Source organism: Accipiter gentilis, chromosome 18 (assembly GCF_929443795.1).
Source record: "Accipiter gentilis chromosome 18, bAccGen1.1, whole genome shotgun sequence".
NCBI lineage: Eukaryota > Metazoa > Chordata > Aves > Accipitriformes > Accipitridae > Astur > Astur gentilis.
In genome coordinates, this window is record NC_064897.1 from 28,274,079 (window position 1) to 28,290,924 (window position 16,846).

General features: G+C 41.0%; 1 protein-coding gene across 23 annotated transcripts in view; it reads left to right on the plus strand.

Annotated features, from left to right (window-relative positions):
- Positions 1 to 16,846, plus strand: part of TNRC6B (trinucleotide repeat containing adaptor 6B) — a 148,051-nt gene that overhangs the window by 44,135 nt on the left and 87,070 nt on the right. For 3 of the 23 annotated variants that reach the window (XM_049821983.1, XM_049821982.1, XM_049821984.1), the window contains one exon: positions 5,626 to 5,686. The exons of 18 other annotated variants lie outside the window; for them this stretch is intronic. In XM_049821983.1, the coding sequence (XP_049677940.1) occupies positions 5,626 to 5,686 (61 nt within the window). Of the gene's footprint in view, positions 1 to 5,625; positions 5,687 to 13,575; positions 13,793 to 16,846 lie in introns of those variants that run through there. 2 more of the 23 variants (XM_049821996.1, XM_049821993.1) reach the window with 2 other exon arrangements.

Genomic DNA, 16,846 nt, shown 5'->3' on the forward strand with positions numbered 1-16,846 from the left:
TTTGTGTGATTATTAAGTGACTCCAAAAAGCTGCACTGATTTCAAATCTATTGCTGTAGACCTCAAAAGAAAAGAAAAAAATCTGAAATTGCCTCTTAATATTATTACTTACTTGTATTAGGGATCAGCTGGACATCCTGGAGTGGATCTAGAGAAGGGCCACAGGGAGGGACTAGAGCATCTCACATAGGAGAAGCTGAGAGGTGGGACTGTTTAGGCTTGAGATGAGAAGACTTGGGAGAGGATCTTACCAATGTGTATAGAGATACCTGACGAGGGGACTAAGGAAGGCTGAACCAAACTCTTCACAGTGGTGCCTGTTGAAGAGGCAATGGGCATAAACTGAAACACAGGAAACTCCACAAAAACACAAGGGGAAAAAAAGTTGTGGGTGTTTTGGGGTTTTTTGTTTTTTTTTCTCTTGTGAAATGTGGTCAGACCTTTGGAACAGGTTGTCCCGAAAGGGTGTGCCGCCTTCATCCTGTACGATATTCAAAACCCAGCTGGACACAACCCTGAGCAGCCTGCTGTAGTTAACTGTACTTTAAGCAAAGAGGTGGCATTGATGATCTCAGAGATCCCTTCTATCTGCAATGATTCTGTGATTCTGTGTTTACTGTTGTCCTCCTAGTTGGCTGAAACAAAATTGGAGCTTGTTAATCAAAAGTAGATCCAAAATTTGAGTGGAGAATCAGACATTCACTATGGAAATAGCTGCACTAGCTGAAGATGCTTCCTCACCTTTCCAGCTGTTCTTTAGACTTTCCTAGAGTTTACTGCCTCTACAGCTATGCAGATGGGATTATTATTTTTTTTTTTGAGTGCTTCTAATTTGCTTTCCTGAAAAGTTGGCTATGTTAATTTAATCACCTTTCATAGGCAGCCTGATTTGGGTAACTGTACTGAGATTGTTGAGGAAGTAAGTATGCAGAAGATACTGTTTCAGCAACTGACCTGCAAGGAAGCTAACTTGCACTGGGAGTGCTGGAGCAATCTGCAAGTCTCCTAGGCAAGCCCAGCAATTTCTTAATATTTAACTGGCATTCCAAGGGACTCAAAGTCCCAGAAGTATCTTTTTACTTCTGAGAGACTTTCAATGGAAGCAGTAGTTCTTACCTAGTCCCAGTTTCATGTGAAATTTCCTTTGCTAAAGTACAGCTTCATAATGGATTACAAGGAGCCAGCATCCATGGATGACTTCTGGCACTTTATTTCTGAAATGTAACGGACTATTTCAACTCAGTTTGACTCGGGGATAAAAACTTGGCATTGCAAGAGTACCTTCTAGTATTAAAAAAAAACCAACAAAACAAAACCTGCTTCAGTCTCTCAAACCTTTCTTTTGCTGTACCAAACAGTTCTTTTGGGCAGACATACTGTACTAAAGTTGCAGCATCTTAAGTTTTTTTTGATTGAACTGTAGGTGATGCATGATGTCTGTGTCACAAAACTGTCATGGTTGTGCAGCAGTGAGGGCTGCCACCTACTCTAAAACCTACACTTCAAAAGAAGTGAGTCTGCCTCGGCTACTGGAGCTGTTAATGGCTGTCTTGGACCATGCTTTTACTCCAGCAGAGGACCAATGGACTCCTTGAGAAATTGTTACTTCTCAGTTTTTAAGTCCTCTGTAAATTCCTCCCTCCTCTCAGCTCTCTGGTATGTGATATAGCTGCTCATTTGTTACACTTGGCCACATTTTGTTACCTGGCTAATATGTTTGGTAAGAAACCCCTCTCCCTCCCTCCCAAAGGAAAAGTTTGGAGAAAGATCGGTATCATTATGTTTAATTGCAGGTGGACATTTTGTTAGAGGCGTTGTCTCATATTTTCATCCATTATGAAGAGGCTGACCTGAATTGCCATGCTTAGGGAGTAAATATTATCTCCTCCCCAAATACTTAGATTTTACATGGCAGTAGCTTCTTGCTGCCTTACCAATTGTAATAGGGCTTTTACTTTTTCACTGCTAGAGCAAAGATTAACAGGCAAGAAACAATCAAACTTCTGTTGATGAGCAGAAAGCAGCTTGTCTTTGTACCTTCTTTAGGGGTAGGAAAAAAAAAAAACCTACTCAAGTCCTTAAATTGAGGTTGTGCTCCTAGTTCTAGCAGTATTAATTAGCAACTCTGCCTAATAAATTATCCCCTGCTGTCACCACCAGAAACTTAAGCATCTTGATCTATTAGAGAAAGGGATTGTGTAATGAAAAACTACTCCTTTTTATAAGAAAAATGTAAATGTTTTGCTATTTCTGACTGACACACAGGGAAGTCTATTTGACAGTACCTATTTGGACAAAAAGTGAGCCAAGTTCATACTCATGTTTACTAGCAAGGTAAACCAACCTATTACTGCTGCCTGAAGTAACTCAGCTGGCTACTCCCCACCTGCTGTTTTGTAGTAATGGGAGAGAAAAGTCTTCAACTATCTTGGCAATTTGTACATCTGGAAGTGATTCATATTGCAAGAAAGCAAAACAAGATAATTTCCATAATTTACAGTGTCATTGGTTAGACCTACTGGATAGCCTTTTCTCTGGATTGATAATTTAATGTATAGATTCTGATGCAAGAGTTTTTAATGGCACCCTCCAAAATTACAGTAATGCCAGGAAGAGATTACAACCAGTAAGAATCACGAAATTGTTTTAAATTTGGTAATGTTCTCTTACATTATTCTTTGACATTTCAGCAGGAATATTTAGTGTCTTCCTGGATTTGTGTGACACAATTAGAAGAAAGTAGTAGCTAAAATGGTCTAAACTGGAAACAGGAATCATAGGCTAATAAAATAATCTAAGTTGGAAAGAACTTCTGAAAGTAATCTCATCCAATCCCATGCTCGAAGGAGGGCCAGATTTGAAGGTTAGGTCTAACTTTTAAGTTGTATCAGGCTTCTTAGGATTATTCTAGACCCTTTCTGAGCAATCTGTTGCAATGTTGATCACCCTCACAGGGAAGAAAATTTCCTAATATTCAGTAAGGCTTTCCCTTGTTGCAATTTATGTCCATTGCCTTTTGTCTTCAGTGTGCATGTGTGAAAGTCTGGCTCAGTCTTCATTAAAACTTACTTCTATGTTTGCTTACACAGCAGAATTATCCCCCTGTCTCCACCCCCACCCTGTTTAGTTTTGTCATTTTAAAACTAAGTGAAACAAGCTCTATCACCCCTTCCTTGTACTTCAAATTAAGAATCCAGTTAACAGACCAGTCTTCCTTTGTTTTCAGCAGCCTGCCGATATTGGGTGCACGTGTAAATATCACTGCCACAGTGGCATAAAACAACCAATCTTACTCTTTCATAGTGTTGCTGAAAACTAAAAAGGCTGCAGTGGTATATCCTGAAGATGTCTGCTTTGGTTGTTGAGGATGCCAGTCGTTGTTATGAAGTACTACTGTATTCTTTTAAAGGGTTTCTTTAACGTTAAAATCCCATGAAGGACTCTAGCCATAGCTTCTGTCCCTGCAGCATAAAACACTGTTCTTACCAAATTTAAAGTAAATAGTTAACTAAATGCTTGTATAACAGGGCTTTTGTTTCATGTTTTAAAGGATATTCCATATTACAGAAGGTATTGAGATTTGTCTTCAGTACCATTGCACTGTTTTTAATTTATTGACAGTACCAACCTAAGCAGAAGGGGTTTTTTCCTGAAGATTCATGCTGAAATTTTCAAAGTAGCCTCCAAATCCTAATTCAGATTATCAACTCGTATTTGGGGTACCTAAATTCTGTTGAAATTCTTGTCAAGTTATGTCTTTCCTTGAAAACATCAACAATTATGTTCAAAAGTAAAGGCGTAACTGATTTTTTCATTGCTGATTGTTCTATGTGTGTGTAGAATAAGTAGCCCATTAGAGAAATGACCCCAAACACCAAAGTCCTCTGTCCAACATCCTAACAAGCCACCACGGAGACATGTGCTATGTCTGTAGTGGCCATACCAGATGCTTTTGTCATGGGGTATTGCAGTTCTGTCAGTATGTCAGAATATGCTTCAGTCCCAGTGATTAATTCAGGCTAGCTCTGGTATTGGCATCTGAGTAGGACAGTTCTAACTTTGAATTTTTTTTTCTTTTATGTCCTTGGAGATTTGAAAGGATATTTGAGGGCGCAAGACCATTAGACTATAATTTAAGATGAAAATGGGTCCAACTAAGGTTTGAGAAATGTTTTCATCACCTTCATATTGTAGATGTCTTTTTACTCCCTGCAGTGGAGTGAGTGGCAGGACAAGTTTGCATTTGAAGGCAACTCTACCTGTGTATATAAGGGGGCCCTGAGGCATAGAGAAAAGAATTGCCCTTTGTTGTGCAACTGAGTGGGTAGAAATGGATGAGACAGCAGTGAATTCTGTTATCTGTAGAGGCAGCTGTGTTTCAGCTGTAAGAGTGGTAAGTCAATAATGTTGCAAAAGCTGGCTTGCACCCCTTACAATATAGTATTTACAAACAATGTAATAAAAATATGCAGAATTTATACTTAAGCACTTTAAAATGCCAAAAGTTCCATCAGTTCTCTTCCATATTTTACCAGTTTAATGTTATACTTGAATCTTTTGAAATTTTTGTACTTATTAGAGGTGTTACACACAGGAAAACTCTAGTCTGAGTATTCTAAGCAGAAATAATTTTAAACTAGGCATTCACTTCGGCAAGTTAGTCTTGAAAATATTTCTGGTTGTCATTTCATGGTTTTTAAGATTCCCCATTTCACCTCCTCAGTGATTTTTTTTTTTTCCACTTTCAAACCATAAATTAGGAAGTAGCAAAGCATATAGCACCGTGTATTTTGCTCTGTCATGAACAGATACAGGCTTTCCATGTACCTCAGCTAACCTACACCATTAGCATACTGTTATTTTGCAAGTATTTTCTCAATATGTGGAAAATCAGAAGCCAGATGACTGGGGAGGCGGGCTATGGGAGATTGCACAGAAAAAGTCAACTGTGGAAGTTAAGTTTCCACTTACTATCCCAGTGTGTTTAACCTACAATGCTGCTGAATATTGAGAGAGGAAAAGATTTGTGGACAGTGCACATTCTAAGTGTGAATAGTTTGGCGCTTCTTTTCCCTAGGATTTTATAGTGCTTTCTTCCAGATATCTTGTGGTAAGAACAGGCTAGTTTGTTTGGGTTCTACTCTCTCCCCCCACCCTGCCAAGATCTGTTTGTCCTGCGTAGGAAGTGCACAAAGCCTGCTTCTGAATTTGCAGTCTCATCTGATCAAGAAACTTCTTTACGTTTATTGTCTTTCCAAAACAAAACAAAAGTATGTTTTCCATTCCAGCATGCTTGCTTTATAAATATGGTATTGCAAAATACCCAGAGTAGCATCACATTATCCTTGATACCATTGGTTTCTCTAATTACTACAGTTAGTAGTAATTCTGATCGCTAGCAAAAAGGAGGGTATTCTGATTTACCGCTGTCTTAAAGAGCTTACTCTACTTTGAAGGAGAGAGTATTTGCATACTGACCAAACTCCTAAAAATCCTAGAGCCTCTTTATTTCAGACACCACTGCCCCCTCCATCTCCTGACCTCTAGCCCCTTTCCAGGAAGCTAACTATCTACTAGACACTCTATTGACATCTCAAGTTCATTGTCCAAGAATTCTTTTTTTAGGTCTGTTTGACTGGTGGCTGTTCCCTCTCCCAAGCTGCCACTTCCTCAGGAGCTGCCTGAGGTAACTGTGCTCTGATATATCGTTTCTATGGATGGCTGGACATTGCTCTCTTTTCAGCATTTCATTGCTATTTAGATGGCAACTGTTGGATGACATCTTACATGGGAGTGAGATAACAGACTTAAAGAACAGCAAACAAAATAATTTAAGGGCTGTTAATAATTTTGAGCCCTGTCTAAAGTAGTGTTTAGTCTATATTCTTAATGTAAAAATATATTTTAATCTAGACAAATTTCTGCAGTCTCTGCACCAAGTTAGTGCCACGTGTTTTGTTTTGCTAAGGATTAACTTTTTGGATGGTTAGCACATGTCAGTGGCATCATAATGTGTATGAATTACAGTCCTAAAACTTTTTTTTCCCCTTTTGCATCCAATTTAAGCTGCTCAGTGCTTTTTTCCCTGTTTCGTTCTCTCCAATGAATAAATACATTCATCAAGTCTTTGGTATTTTTTGTGTGTACACATAGATGAATGCTTGATTCTTCCTTTCAAGGAGATGAAGAGGAAAAGGGGAAAAAAATGTCTAATGGTTGTATATTATGTTAAAGTTTGTGCTGTCGTCTTGTTTCCTTTGTCCAGAAAACAGAAATTTTGGTGACTATCCTCTATGGCTTAGTGGCTTAGAGATACCACAAGTTAAAGGATAAAAAAGGTAAATATTCTTAAAGTCCAAGAACTTGGTTCTAAGTTGCAGATCCCATTTAGGCCCTTCAGGGAGTGACCATTATTGGTTAAAGAAGGGGAGGGAAGGGAAAAAAGCAAGCTTTTAATTCCATGTAGACGATATGACTTACTTTGTATGACTAAAAATACTGTGCTCTGTGGTCAACATGGTATGAATTAAAAACTTGTTTACAGAGATATTTTGGAGCTTTTTAAGCTGCATTGCTCCTCTGGCATGCTGTGATTGGGAGGGCTGGTTATGATTTATTTACTCCTACCTAGATAAATGGAATTTGCGGAACTCTTTGCCCTTCATCGAAGTTGATCGTATTTGGCGTTCATACTGTTTTTAGGTTAGTGCTATGCATTTGAATATTTGTGATGGCTACAGCTTGCAGAATTTTCTGCATGGATAGCTAGCTGTTCCTTTCCTGACATTTCAAACTGAAGGGCTGTACATGAAGGCAAATTACTTAGGGAAGATGTTCAAGTCACTTGGAAAGATCAGTTTACAGATTTTTGCAGCAATAAATAGTGCTTTTGTTAGAAAAATGAGTCAAATTAGGGAAATCTTCTCTTACAGTAATCCACTGAATATGCATTCCTTTTGTATTCTGCTTTTATTTTGGGTTTGGTGTTTTTTGTTGGGTTTTTTTTGGTTTTGTTTTTTTTTTATTATTATTTAACTTAGCATATTATGGTTCCTTTAATGAGAACAAAGGAAAATGGGTTGGTGCCAGCTCCAACCAAGATGCCAGAAATTCCTTTGCTTAGAGGTTTCCGGGCCAGTGATTGAACTCCCTGTACTAAAACTAAAGGCAAGTTCGACGAATTTGTAGAGAGGTACTGGTCTATCTCACCATAAATAAATCTAAAAAATTAAAAAATTTAAAAAACAGTATAGCTCCCTTTTAGGTGGGGGAAAAAAAGGGGGAGGGGGGGAAGGATTAGTATAAGAGTAACTCTTTCAGTCAAAAAAATATTCCTTGTCTTTTGTGAAGCCTCCCATAAGTATTTGTAAGAAATCTGCTTTGGAGCAGCAGGCTAAACCAAAGTGAGTAGCGTATACTGAATTTCAGTCAAAGCATGTCTAAAGGCTCCATATAAAGATGGGGCCCTGTTGTGGTAAAGCGTTTATAGACATGAAAGATAAGGTTTTCGTTAAATATTCCAACCTAGTCAGATGAAAATGCTTGTTGCTATTTGTTTTAAAATGTTTAAAGCTTCAAGGCTTAAACTGAGGGGTGGGGGTGGGATTTAACCAATGACTTTATTACTCCTTTTGAAATGCATAGTAACAGCTATTGTTGATGGAAGGTCAGCTGAATCAATCATCTAACTAGCATGGTAATTCACATGCTGTAAATAACAATTAGAAAGCAACCGCTTGCTGTATATATGGGTGGAGTGATATCCTATACCATTTTCCTGAACATCTGTTTATTTGAAGGAAGTATAATCTTTACACTGGCATAGATAGAATTGCATAAAATGGATAAACTTTTCCTATTTCATTGATATTTTAGCAGTTTCTAGCATTTTAGAAACTGAAGAGGGAGGCCTGTTAGGATAGGGTTATAGTCTCCAAAATCAAGAAGCTTCTGAGATGATAGTAAAGAGCAGGTTAACCAAATTCTAAGAATACTAATTTGCACAAGTTCCTGTGCATGTTATGTTACTGCAAAGTACTCGTTTAGTTTCCAAGGATATGGGTATAAAACCACATTCAGTATTTAGAGGGGGACTTGGCTGAATGGGAGAAAATGTTTGGGATCAATTCTTTCAGTTCCTAGAGTAGTTAAGTCTCATGCGATTGCTTTCCATGTCTGTATCTTTCCCAAGTAAGTTTGGAGTCTCTTGTCCAGTTTTGGTCAAGTGAGGCAGAGGAGTAAGAAATTATAATATAGTTGTAATTACCAATATGTTAAACATCAGTAACTGCCTGGAGGAGAGACCAAAATTAATTTCCCCACTAAAAGAAAGGCTTCAGGACAAAACAAAACATTATCTGTTCTGGTTATGTCTGTTAAAAGCTAATCCTCGTGTGTGTTTGGATTAGCTGCAGCATATGCCATTTTGCCCAGGTACTGCAAGAAGTGAAAAAAAGTTATGGGAAGAGATGTACATAGGGCTCTATACTGGTGTAGAGCCTTGGCATTAAAGGAGAACTGGCTGTGCAGGAAGCTGAGATTAGTGTGGTAGAGGTTTGGTGATGTGTGACATTCATAGGAAATGAGCTTTCAGTTCTGTTGTTCATGGAAGAACTTTGTTAAAAAGCAGCTAGAAAGCTTCATCTTTCTCCAGTTTGGAAAGGGCATTTGAGGAGATTGCAGAAGTGGAGGCATAGTGATGGATTATTTATAGGCTGAACCGCTAGGGAAAGTATTGTGGCAGATTGAGGAAAAATGAGGTGGAAAAGTGGGTGTTTGCAAAGTTTGGTGAATGAAGTTTTCCTTTTGACTCGTTATCTTTCTGTGAGCATTTCGTTAATGTATAGGGTCAGAACTTGGGCTTGGCCTTGAAGTCATGTATAGCTCTTCAACGTCATGTGCTGTGAAGTTTTCGGGCCTTCTATTCTTTCTTTTGTCCCTAGCAAGACAGGAACGAGATCTGAGCTTTAGTATGGCTCCAAAGCACTGTTCCAATGTAAATTTTGAATAGTAATGATGGTATGCTCCATTCCTAAAATGTGTTGATAGGTGCCTTTGTGTAAAGAATGCAAAAGCTGTTGTAACCTTTTCAGAAACCTAGCAAGATTTTCCATTGTTGGACAGTTTTTGTCATGGTATTTTTCTCTGAGGAAAGAATTTACATTATACTTTTGGTTACTACAGTACAAACCCCTGCCAGCTCTGTTTTCACAATTCTGCAGCATAAAATGTCTCACTACTTGCTAAGTGTAAAAGGGGTGTGGAGGAACCCCAAAACAAACCCCTAGTTTTCCTTAGGAATGTGTGTTTTGTCCTTGAAGAATGCTTGATCATTTTAAAGTTTTGCATTCCTGCAGCAGAGGTCATCTCTTGCACAGTGGCTTATGTGCAATTGCTGTGAAGACTTTAAAAAAATATTATGTTGATACAGCCAGATTTAGCTATCGTCTTTGCTTTTCAGAAGTGTTGGGCATTCAGCATTTCTGTCTATTCGGAGAAAATAATTTAAAAGTGATCTGAACTATCCCTTATCCAGGACTGAGTTGCTTGTGTCAAATTCCTAGTTGTTACCAAGTCTAGGAAGCAAGATGCTTTGAGCTCCTGGTTTTAACCTTAATGTTTTTAGTTGTTCACTTGAAATAAATCATATGGCAGGTGTTACAGTGCACAAGGAATAGGTAAGGTTCTTAATTCTGTTCCTTAATTTCCAGGGTTCTCTGCTTGCTTTTTATTATTAGAAATTGTGCAACTGTGTAATCTAGTTGTCACATCTATATCTCTACCCGAAGAGTTATGCTTTTAACTTCATCTCAGGAAGGACAAAAGGACCTTTCTGATCCTTGTTAACTTGAAGTGTGCTTGCTAGGATTGTAATCCAGGTTGGTTGGTCCACTGGTGACTCGTTTGGGGAGCGGGCCGGGAATTGGCCTCCAATTATCTTGTATCTGTTACTGCACCCCTCTTCTGGGGCTGGGAAAGGGAGGTCTAGGGAAATCTAACTGAGCTGCAGTAGGATAGAGGGCATGTAGGCTTCAGTTCACTTTGGCAAAAAAAAAATCTGCCTTTTTGCCTCTTATACTTCAGGAAACAAATTCTTCACCAGCAGGAGAAAGGACAGTTGGTGAGAAGGCATTCATGCTATGAGAAACTTGTTAATATTTGAGGTTTCTGCTGAGGAATTGTGTCAGGAGGAGCTGAATTGACTTCTTCACTTTCATAGTATCAGCTGTGAAGAACTTTCTAGGGGAAAAAATAAGTCTTAAATTTATTGCCCATACACATGTGGCAATGTAGAAAGCCCAGTGGGTGGGGTCCAGTGTTGTAGGATGGCAAGGGCCCAGCCTTCAAAATAAGTAAGATATGGCATCAAACTGTAGGACTTTGAGCCCAAACAAATGCCAGCTCATGAGACAGGGAGTTTTGCATAAGGACTGGATGAACACAAATCCTTTTAAAATTGGCTAAAGATCTACAAATCAGACAGACCAGGTCTCCTTTTTGAGATGACAACTGGAGGGTACATTTGATACCTCAGTTAGTCTAGTGGACACTGGAGCATGCCTGCCTATATAATGTTGAAGCCGAATTTATTGATTGTTATCAAAAGATCATCAGAAAGGGTAGGCTTAATGTGAATTTAAAACCCCACTCCTCTCCTGTCTCAGTTGAGATACGAGTGCAGAGAATCCATGACTGTAAGCATCTCTTAATGTGCGAGTATATGTCTGCTCATACTGGATACTGTCCTCATAGGAGCACTGTGAAGCTTCATTAAAGTTTTTAAAGTGCTTTATGATCCTCAGGTGGAAGGTGCTTAGAAATGAAGTGTTTGTAATCAGCTAAGTTAGTAGCATATAACAAGGATATAACCTATTAACACTAGCTATTAACAGTGCTGTTAGCATCAGAAAGCTTAACAGTTAGGTTTTAAAGGGCAATTGCCCTCTGAAAAGGGATGTGCAGATTTTGTATATGCTGTGGTTTTTTATGCTCCATTGTTTTCTCAAGTACTGTGCTGCTGCTTCTCCCACAATTTTGGTTGGGGAAGTGCTGCATTAAAAAAAAAAATAACAAAAACCCAACAACAACCACCACCACCACCCCCCCCTCAAAAAAAAACAAACCAAAAAACCACCCCAAAACCAACCCACCAACACCAAAATTTTTTGTGAACCATCTTAACCAATATGCCAACAGGAATAGATAAAGAATGACGTATGTTTCAGTTGTTAGCTTAGTTGAAAAAACATCAGTTAAAGCATTTATTTCATTTATATTAAAATAAAGATTTTCAAGTTGCGTCCGAGTAGCATTTTAAGGGAGACAAAACATTTACCTTGTCAAGTGGAGTCCATGGTTCTTTATGGAAGACAAACTAGTCAAGGAAAACCTAGGCCCGTAGTCCATACATTTTTAACAGAATGCTAAATAACCCAAGATGTTTTATACATGCTACAGTTATTTAAGAATTGCCCATACTGGCCTCTCTAAATATTTTTGGTTTACTGATTATTTGCTTGTCCCCAAAAAAGTTTTCTGATTAAATCAGCTTTGTCGGTAAAACATTGACAAGGTGAAATTTTATAGCAGTGATTTACACTTGATACACAGCAACTCAGGTGAGTGCTGGTTGCTTAAAGTCATCACAGTATTATCAACTCCTGGAAGTAAAAGCTTCTAGGACTGCTGAACAGAGAGCTGGCAAGCCCTACTGAAGTTGAGAAGATTTGTAAGTCTGAGTAAAACAATTTGGCTTTTGAGAACCAGTGAAATTATCTGTAGCTTAGTGCATATTGTCATACTTATTGTGAACATGTATAGAGCATGCAGCTGCAATGCTTAATGTAATTTTGCAGAAGGGGGATAACTGTTTCATAAATATGCATATATATTTGCTTTCATGAAACTTTGTGTAAATCAGATGCCTAGCAGTTGGTTTGGATTTTGTCTTTAGATATTCAGAGCAATTGTGGTGTTCTCTTTGGGTCTTGCCACAAAAAAAGAACATGTTCCCTGAGATTTCACCACATTTCTTAAATTGCTGTGTTTGGATTAGCCCTGCCACAAAGTGCCGCAAGCTGTTAGATCCAGCAGGCTGACTCTCTGCTCTGGTTTAGACGGGGCAACCTGAAAAGGTAGCATCTGACTGCTTGTATGTCGTTCAGTACCTGTAAATGCAACACATGTGGGCTATTTGCAGAGTTTCAGGAGCCTGCAGAGATGGATGTTGGGTGGTTCTGGTGCAGGCTGTGGTCCTGTTGAAGAAATCCCCTCACTGGGCGAAATCCCCATTCAAGACTTTCTGTACCATATCGGGAGGGTCCTTGGAGCAAAGTGTGTCAAAACCTGAGCTGTATCAGCCATTCCTAGCTCCTGATGATTTTTGGAAACACAGCGTTTCGCCGATGACTCACGAAGCATGATAATACACACTAATGATTTTTATTCTCATTCAGAAGATGTGCTGCTTCTGCTTCCCCCCCAGTTTCATTCCGATAGAGTGCCCTCCCATGACGTTTTAAGTTAGTTTCATTCTGTGGTGGCTTTTCACTGCTGGTGTGGTCTTTTTTTTAGTTTCTACATAGTTATAGTGCAGAACTGTACAGAATTAAAAACTCATGTGTTTTAAGGGTTCAAGCCCGAGGGTGCTCCCGTGAGCTTCCCAAGCTGCTGCCGGTTACCTCGGTGGGCACGGTTCCATCGCACAGCCAGTTCAAGCATTTGTTACCTGCGTGGGGCTGACTCAGAAGCAAGTCTCCCCACGGCAGAAGCGTACTCGCATTACCATACACTGTTTCTGAACTATATGATTTACTGTTTCTGCACGCTCAAGGTAATGTCTGGAAACGTGCCACGGCTTTTTTTTTTTGATGTCGTGACATGCTGGGATTCTGTCTTTGAACGGCTGGAGCATTTATCTGTGAGAATTGTGGGCAGAGACTATCGAGTGTCCGCCTGAAGATCGAGTTGCGGCCTGAGACTTCAAGCAGTGAAGCAGTAGGAGAGCTGGCGGTTGCTGCGCTGCGGGCGTTCGTGCCTCCGAACCTGGCTCTGGGGTTTAGGCGTGCAGGTCCCGCGCAGGCGGTCTGGTTACGGCCTGGGTTCACCGAGGACCGACGATGAACCTCTCCTGGTCCTTGAGTCGGGATGGGGCACTTAAGAAGGGCTTTCCTCTCCAGGTGAGCGCCAGGGTCACGCGTCCGGCGGCGCGCCGCAGAAGAGCGCGTGTGGCTGGGGGGACTTGCACGTTTCATTGTCTGCCGTCGATGGGCTCTGCTGCCTGGGTGTCGAAGGAGCACAGCCGGCTGCTTCCCTTTCTTTAGCTAGCTTTAAGGAGAAAAGCTGCGGCCGAGTTGCCCTCCCTGTCCTCGCGGCTCACCCGTTTTGCGCTTTCTGAGCGTTGCCCGTGCGGGCTGAGCGGAGAGCGCGTTGGCGCGGCGCGGCCGGGGGGGGCGCAGGCGGGGCGGCTGTCCCTTTAAGGCGGGAAGTAGGCCGGCCCCGTCTGGTGATTGACGGCCCGCCTGGAGTCACATGACCTGCCTCTATTTGAAGGTCACAAAAAGCTGCTTCCTTTAGAGAGAGCAAGAGGGAGCGAGAGGGAGGGAGCGAGGGAGTGAGAGCGAGGGAGTTCGAGCCAAAATGGCCGACAGAGTCGCTGCTGGTTTCTGAACATTTGAAATAAAAACAAAAAAACAAACACAAAATCATTTTTGGATCTTTTTTCATTTCCATTTCTACCTTGTATGCCTCAACTCGCTGGATTTAAGCACTGCTGCACTTTATGAGGTTAGTGGTACGTTTCTATTTTATTATTGTTTTTACCTATCCGTAGATTTTTAAGAGCCTGAGCTGACCGTTTTCACCCGTGGTTTTGCAGAGGTGTTTGCTCTAGCACAAATACTTGCTTCAGATGTTGTCCGGTTTTCCGTGTAAAGCACTTCCAGTGGATTTTTAGGGCTTTTTTTTTTTTTTTTAAGGGGGGAGGTCTCCGTAGAAGTGGATTTTGGAGCGATTTGTGATTTAAAACACTCAGGCAAATTACAGGAGATCGTTTGTATTTTCCAGGCCGGTGAAGTACAAGATAGTACTGAAAATCTCGTTTTATTTAAATAGAGGCTTCTTACGGAGTGATTTCTTCCCCACAGCACCCGAAGCTCTTAAATCTGCTGCAAAAATTTGCATATATAAAAATGGGTTTGCATTCTTTCTGCTGCCGGGTCCGACAAGGGACAGATGGGGAAGTGTTCTCACCGGGCCGTCCTTCCCAGGGAGAAAAGGGGGGGGGGGAACACCCAAAACCCCAACCCCCCACTAAAATCCCGCCCGGTTCCCCCCCCCCCCCCCTCCCTCCCCCCGTACGGTGCCGGGCCGGGAGCGGGGACCGGTCGGGCGTTAGCGGCTGCCAGCCGAGCGGAGCGCACCCGCAGCAGGGGGGCTGCCGCTTCCAGCCCCCCCCCCCCCGCCCCGGGCTCGGCCCTCGGTGGGACCGAACCGGCCCCGTCAACGCGGCGTCGGGAGTGCGGGCGGGCTCGGCGGGCCGGCTGGCGTCAATGGCTTCCTAATGGTCCTGCTACCGCCAGTCGCCCAGAAGCCGGGGGGGGCGGGGGGAGACTTCTCCGCTTAACGGGTCTGGCGGCTGATAAAATGGGGGGCAGGTAGCCAGGAGTGCAGGCTTGAGAATGCGAGATGCTGGCGGCTGCTGCTGGTTGGTAGACTTCTGCTCTGGGTTCTTCATAAAACCGGTGTGCGGCTGCATGTTGGTAAGCGTAGCTACAAACCTGCTTTTTCTCGCTTTTCTCTCCGTCTTCTATGTTACTAAAAATTTAAATCTGAGTTCTTTTTGCATCTCCCTCCAGAACCGAGCAGAAAATTAAAGGGAAATAGCTGAAGCCTGCTTTCTGAGAACAGGCCCCTCCTCCTGCATTGTAAGAGTGTGATGTAATGCTCCTTTCTGTGAGGTTAAATGAAAAAAAATTCTCTGTGGTGGTGGTATACGTTATTCTTCACCCCTTCCTGACAGGCCTTGTACTCTGATATTTTTTGTAGCTGGATATTCAAGCAGCAGATAATTATGCAAATAATCATGTGAATATACTTTCACATTGCAGCATATGTGTGCATTGATTATGGTTAGCAGGTCAACTTTGTCAGCCTGCAAGATGGGTCGTATCTTGTATTTAGCTGTACGCATGCAAGGCCACAAAGAAATCCAAATGGAGGAGACAGATTTGGATACCTTTACTGAAAATATATCTGGCTGTCCTCATCGTAGTCTCGTAGTAGTATGTATCAGGGCCTTTTTTCTCCACTGGCTAGCAAATGTTTGAAATAATTCTGCAGTGTATTAAGTTTCTCTTGGAAACTTTTTATTTTAAATTAGAGCAAGCCAATAAAAAAGAACTCCACTCAAATTTGATGTAGTGTATGGTCCTGATAATTTTGGTCTTAAAAAGTTTAGTAGTAATGCATAACCCAGTCTGTGTATGAATTAATACATTCTCCCTGCTTGGGGTTAATGAACTTATTAGATTCCACCCTCATGTTGTTGGCATGTATCTGTGTGAGGGAATATTATTAAAATGTTTTGTGTCTTTGACCTGATGCTGCCTGATGGCTTATGTTATTCAAAGCCTTCTTGGGCTCAGTGGAGATCTTGATGTTGCCAGAACATGTTGAATATACCTGTTGATTGACGAACTTAATTAGACATCGAACTGTTTTCAAATGCAATACAAAGTAGTAATATTCTCAGGTTTGGTACTTACTGGTTGCATAGGATGGATGAACTGAGGAAGTAATGAAAACCCAGATTTTGTCCTGAGTTGGCAATATTGTAGGACTTGGCCTTCCCAGAATCTGCGCTCAAGAAAAGTAATTGCCTTCCCTGCATGTTTTTTGCCTTCATGCGTTACTGTCTGTTACACACTGACAAATTGTGTAAATGTTAGTATAGCTTGATTGTTAGGGAGATGGAATACAGGATGTTTAACTAATAACTGCAACTGCTCATAGCTACAGAAGCTGTCATGGATCAGACAAAAAGCAAGTATTGAAAATAATAGAAATTATTCCAGTACGGAGTCTGTGGAACACTTAAGTAGCTTTGTGAGACAGTATGCTCTGAATAGGAAGGACCAATTAAAATAATTCCTTATATAAATATGTCTTTGACCCATCAAATATTAGTGCAGGGTGTGTTGAGGACTCTGCAGCCTGTGAAATCGTAGCGTTTTAAAAGTGCAAGGCTGGGCAATTCGCAATACTGTTTGCATTCACTGTGTTCCTGCAGTACAAAGGGAACAAAATACTTAAAATAATTTTGAGAGCTGACTCCAGTTGCAATTTCTAGATCAGTTTGAAGCTTGCAGAAGTGTTGGGGTGGGGAAGCCCTTTTTTCTTTGCTCAGTTTGTAGTAATGACACTGGGTTCGGAAGCTTTATTTCATTTTTCTGTTTGCATTTGTATGTCAATTGTTATTGGTATCTACAGGAATCGGTCCCTTTCCAAAGCAGACTGTTTTAGTAGGTTGAAAACTACAGTGAAGTCTGTAGGCAGCAGAGCCCCTGGAGTTTTTTGCACTACTTCTAAGAGATTGCTGCAAAATAATTGACAAAAAAAGCCTTATTACCATTGAGCTTCAATATACAGGAGTCTGCAGTTCTAACGGGAAAAAATTCAGGGAAAACAAGTGTCTGAAAAATCAGTATGCTTACTTTCAGTGGCTTTTTTTAGCCTCTTTCTCTCCTGCTGGGAAGGAAAAAAAAAAGAAACTTCGTAAGATCATACAGTCCCTTGCTGGCTGGTTTCAGCTAAACTTAACCTTTTCAGACTTTTGTCTCTTACTTAT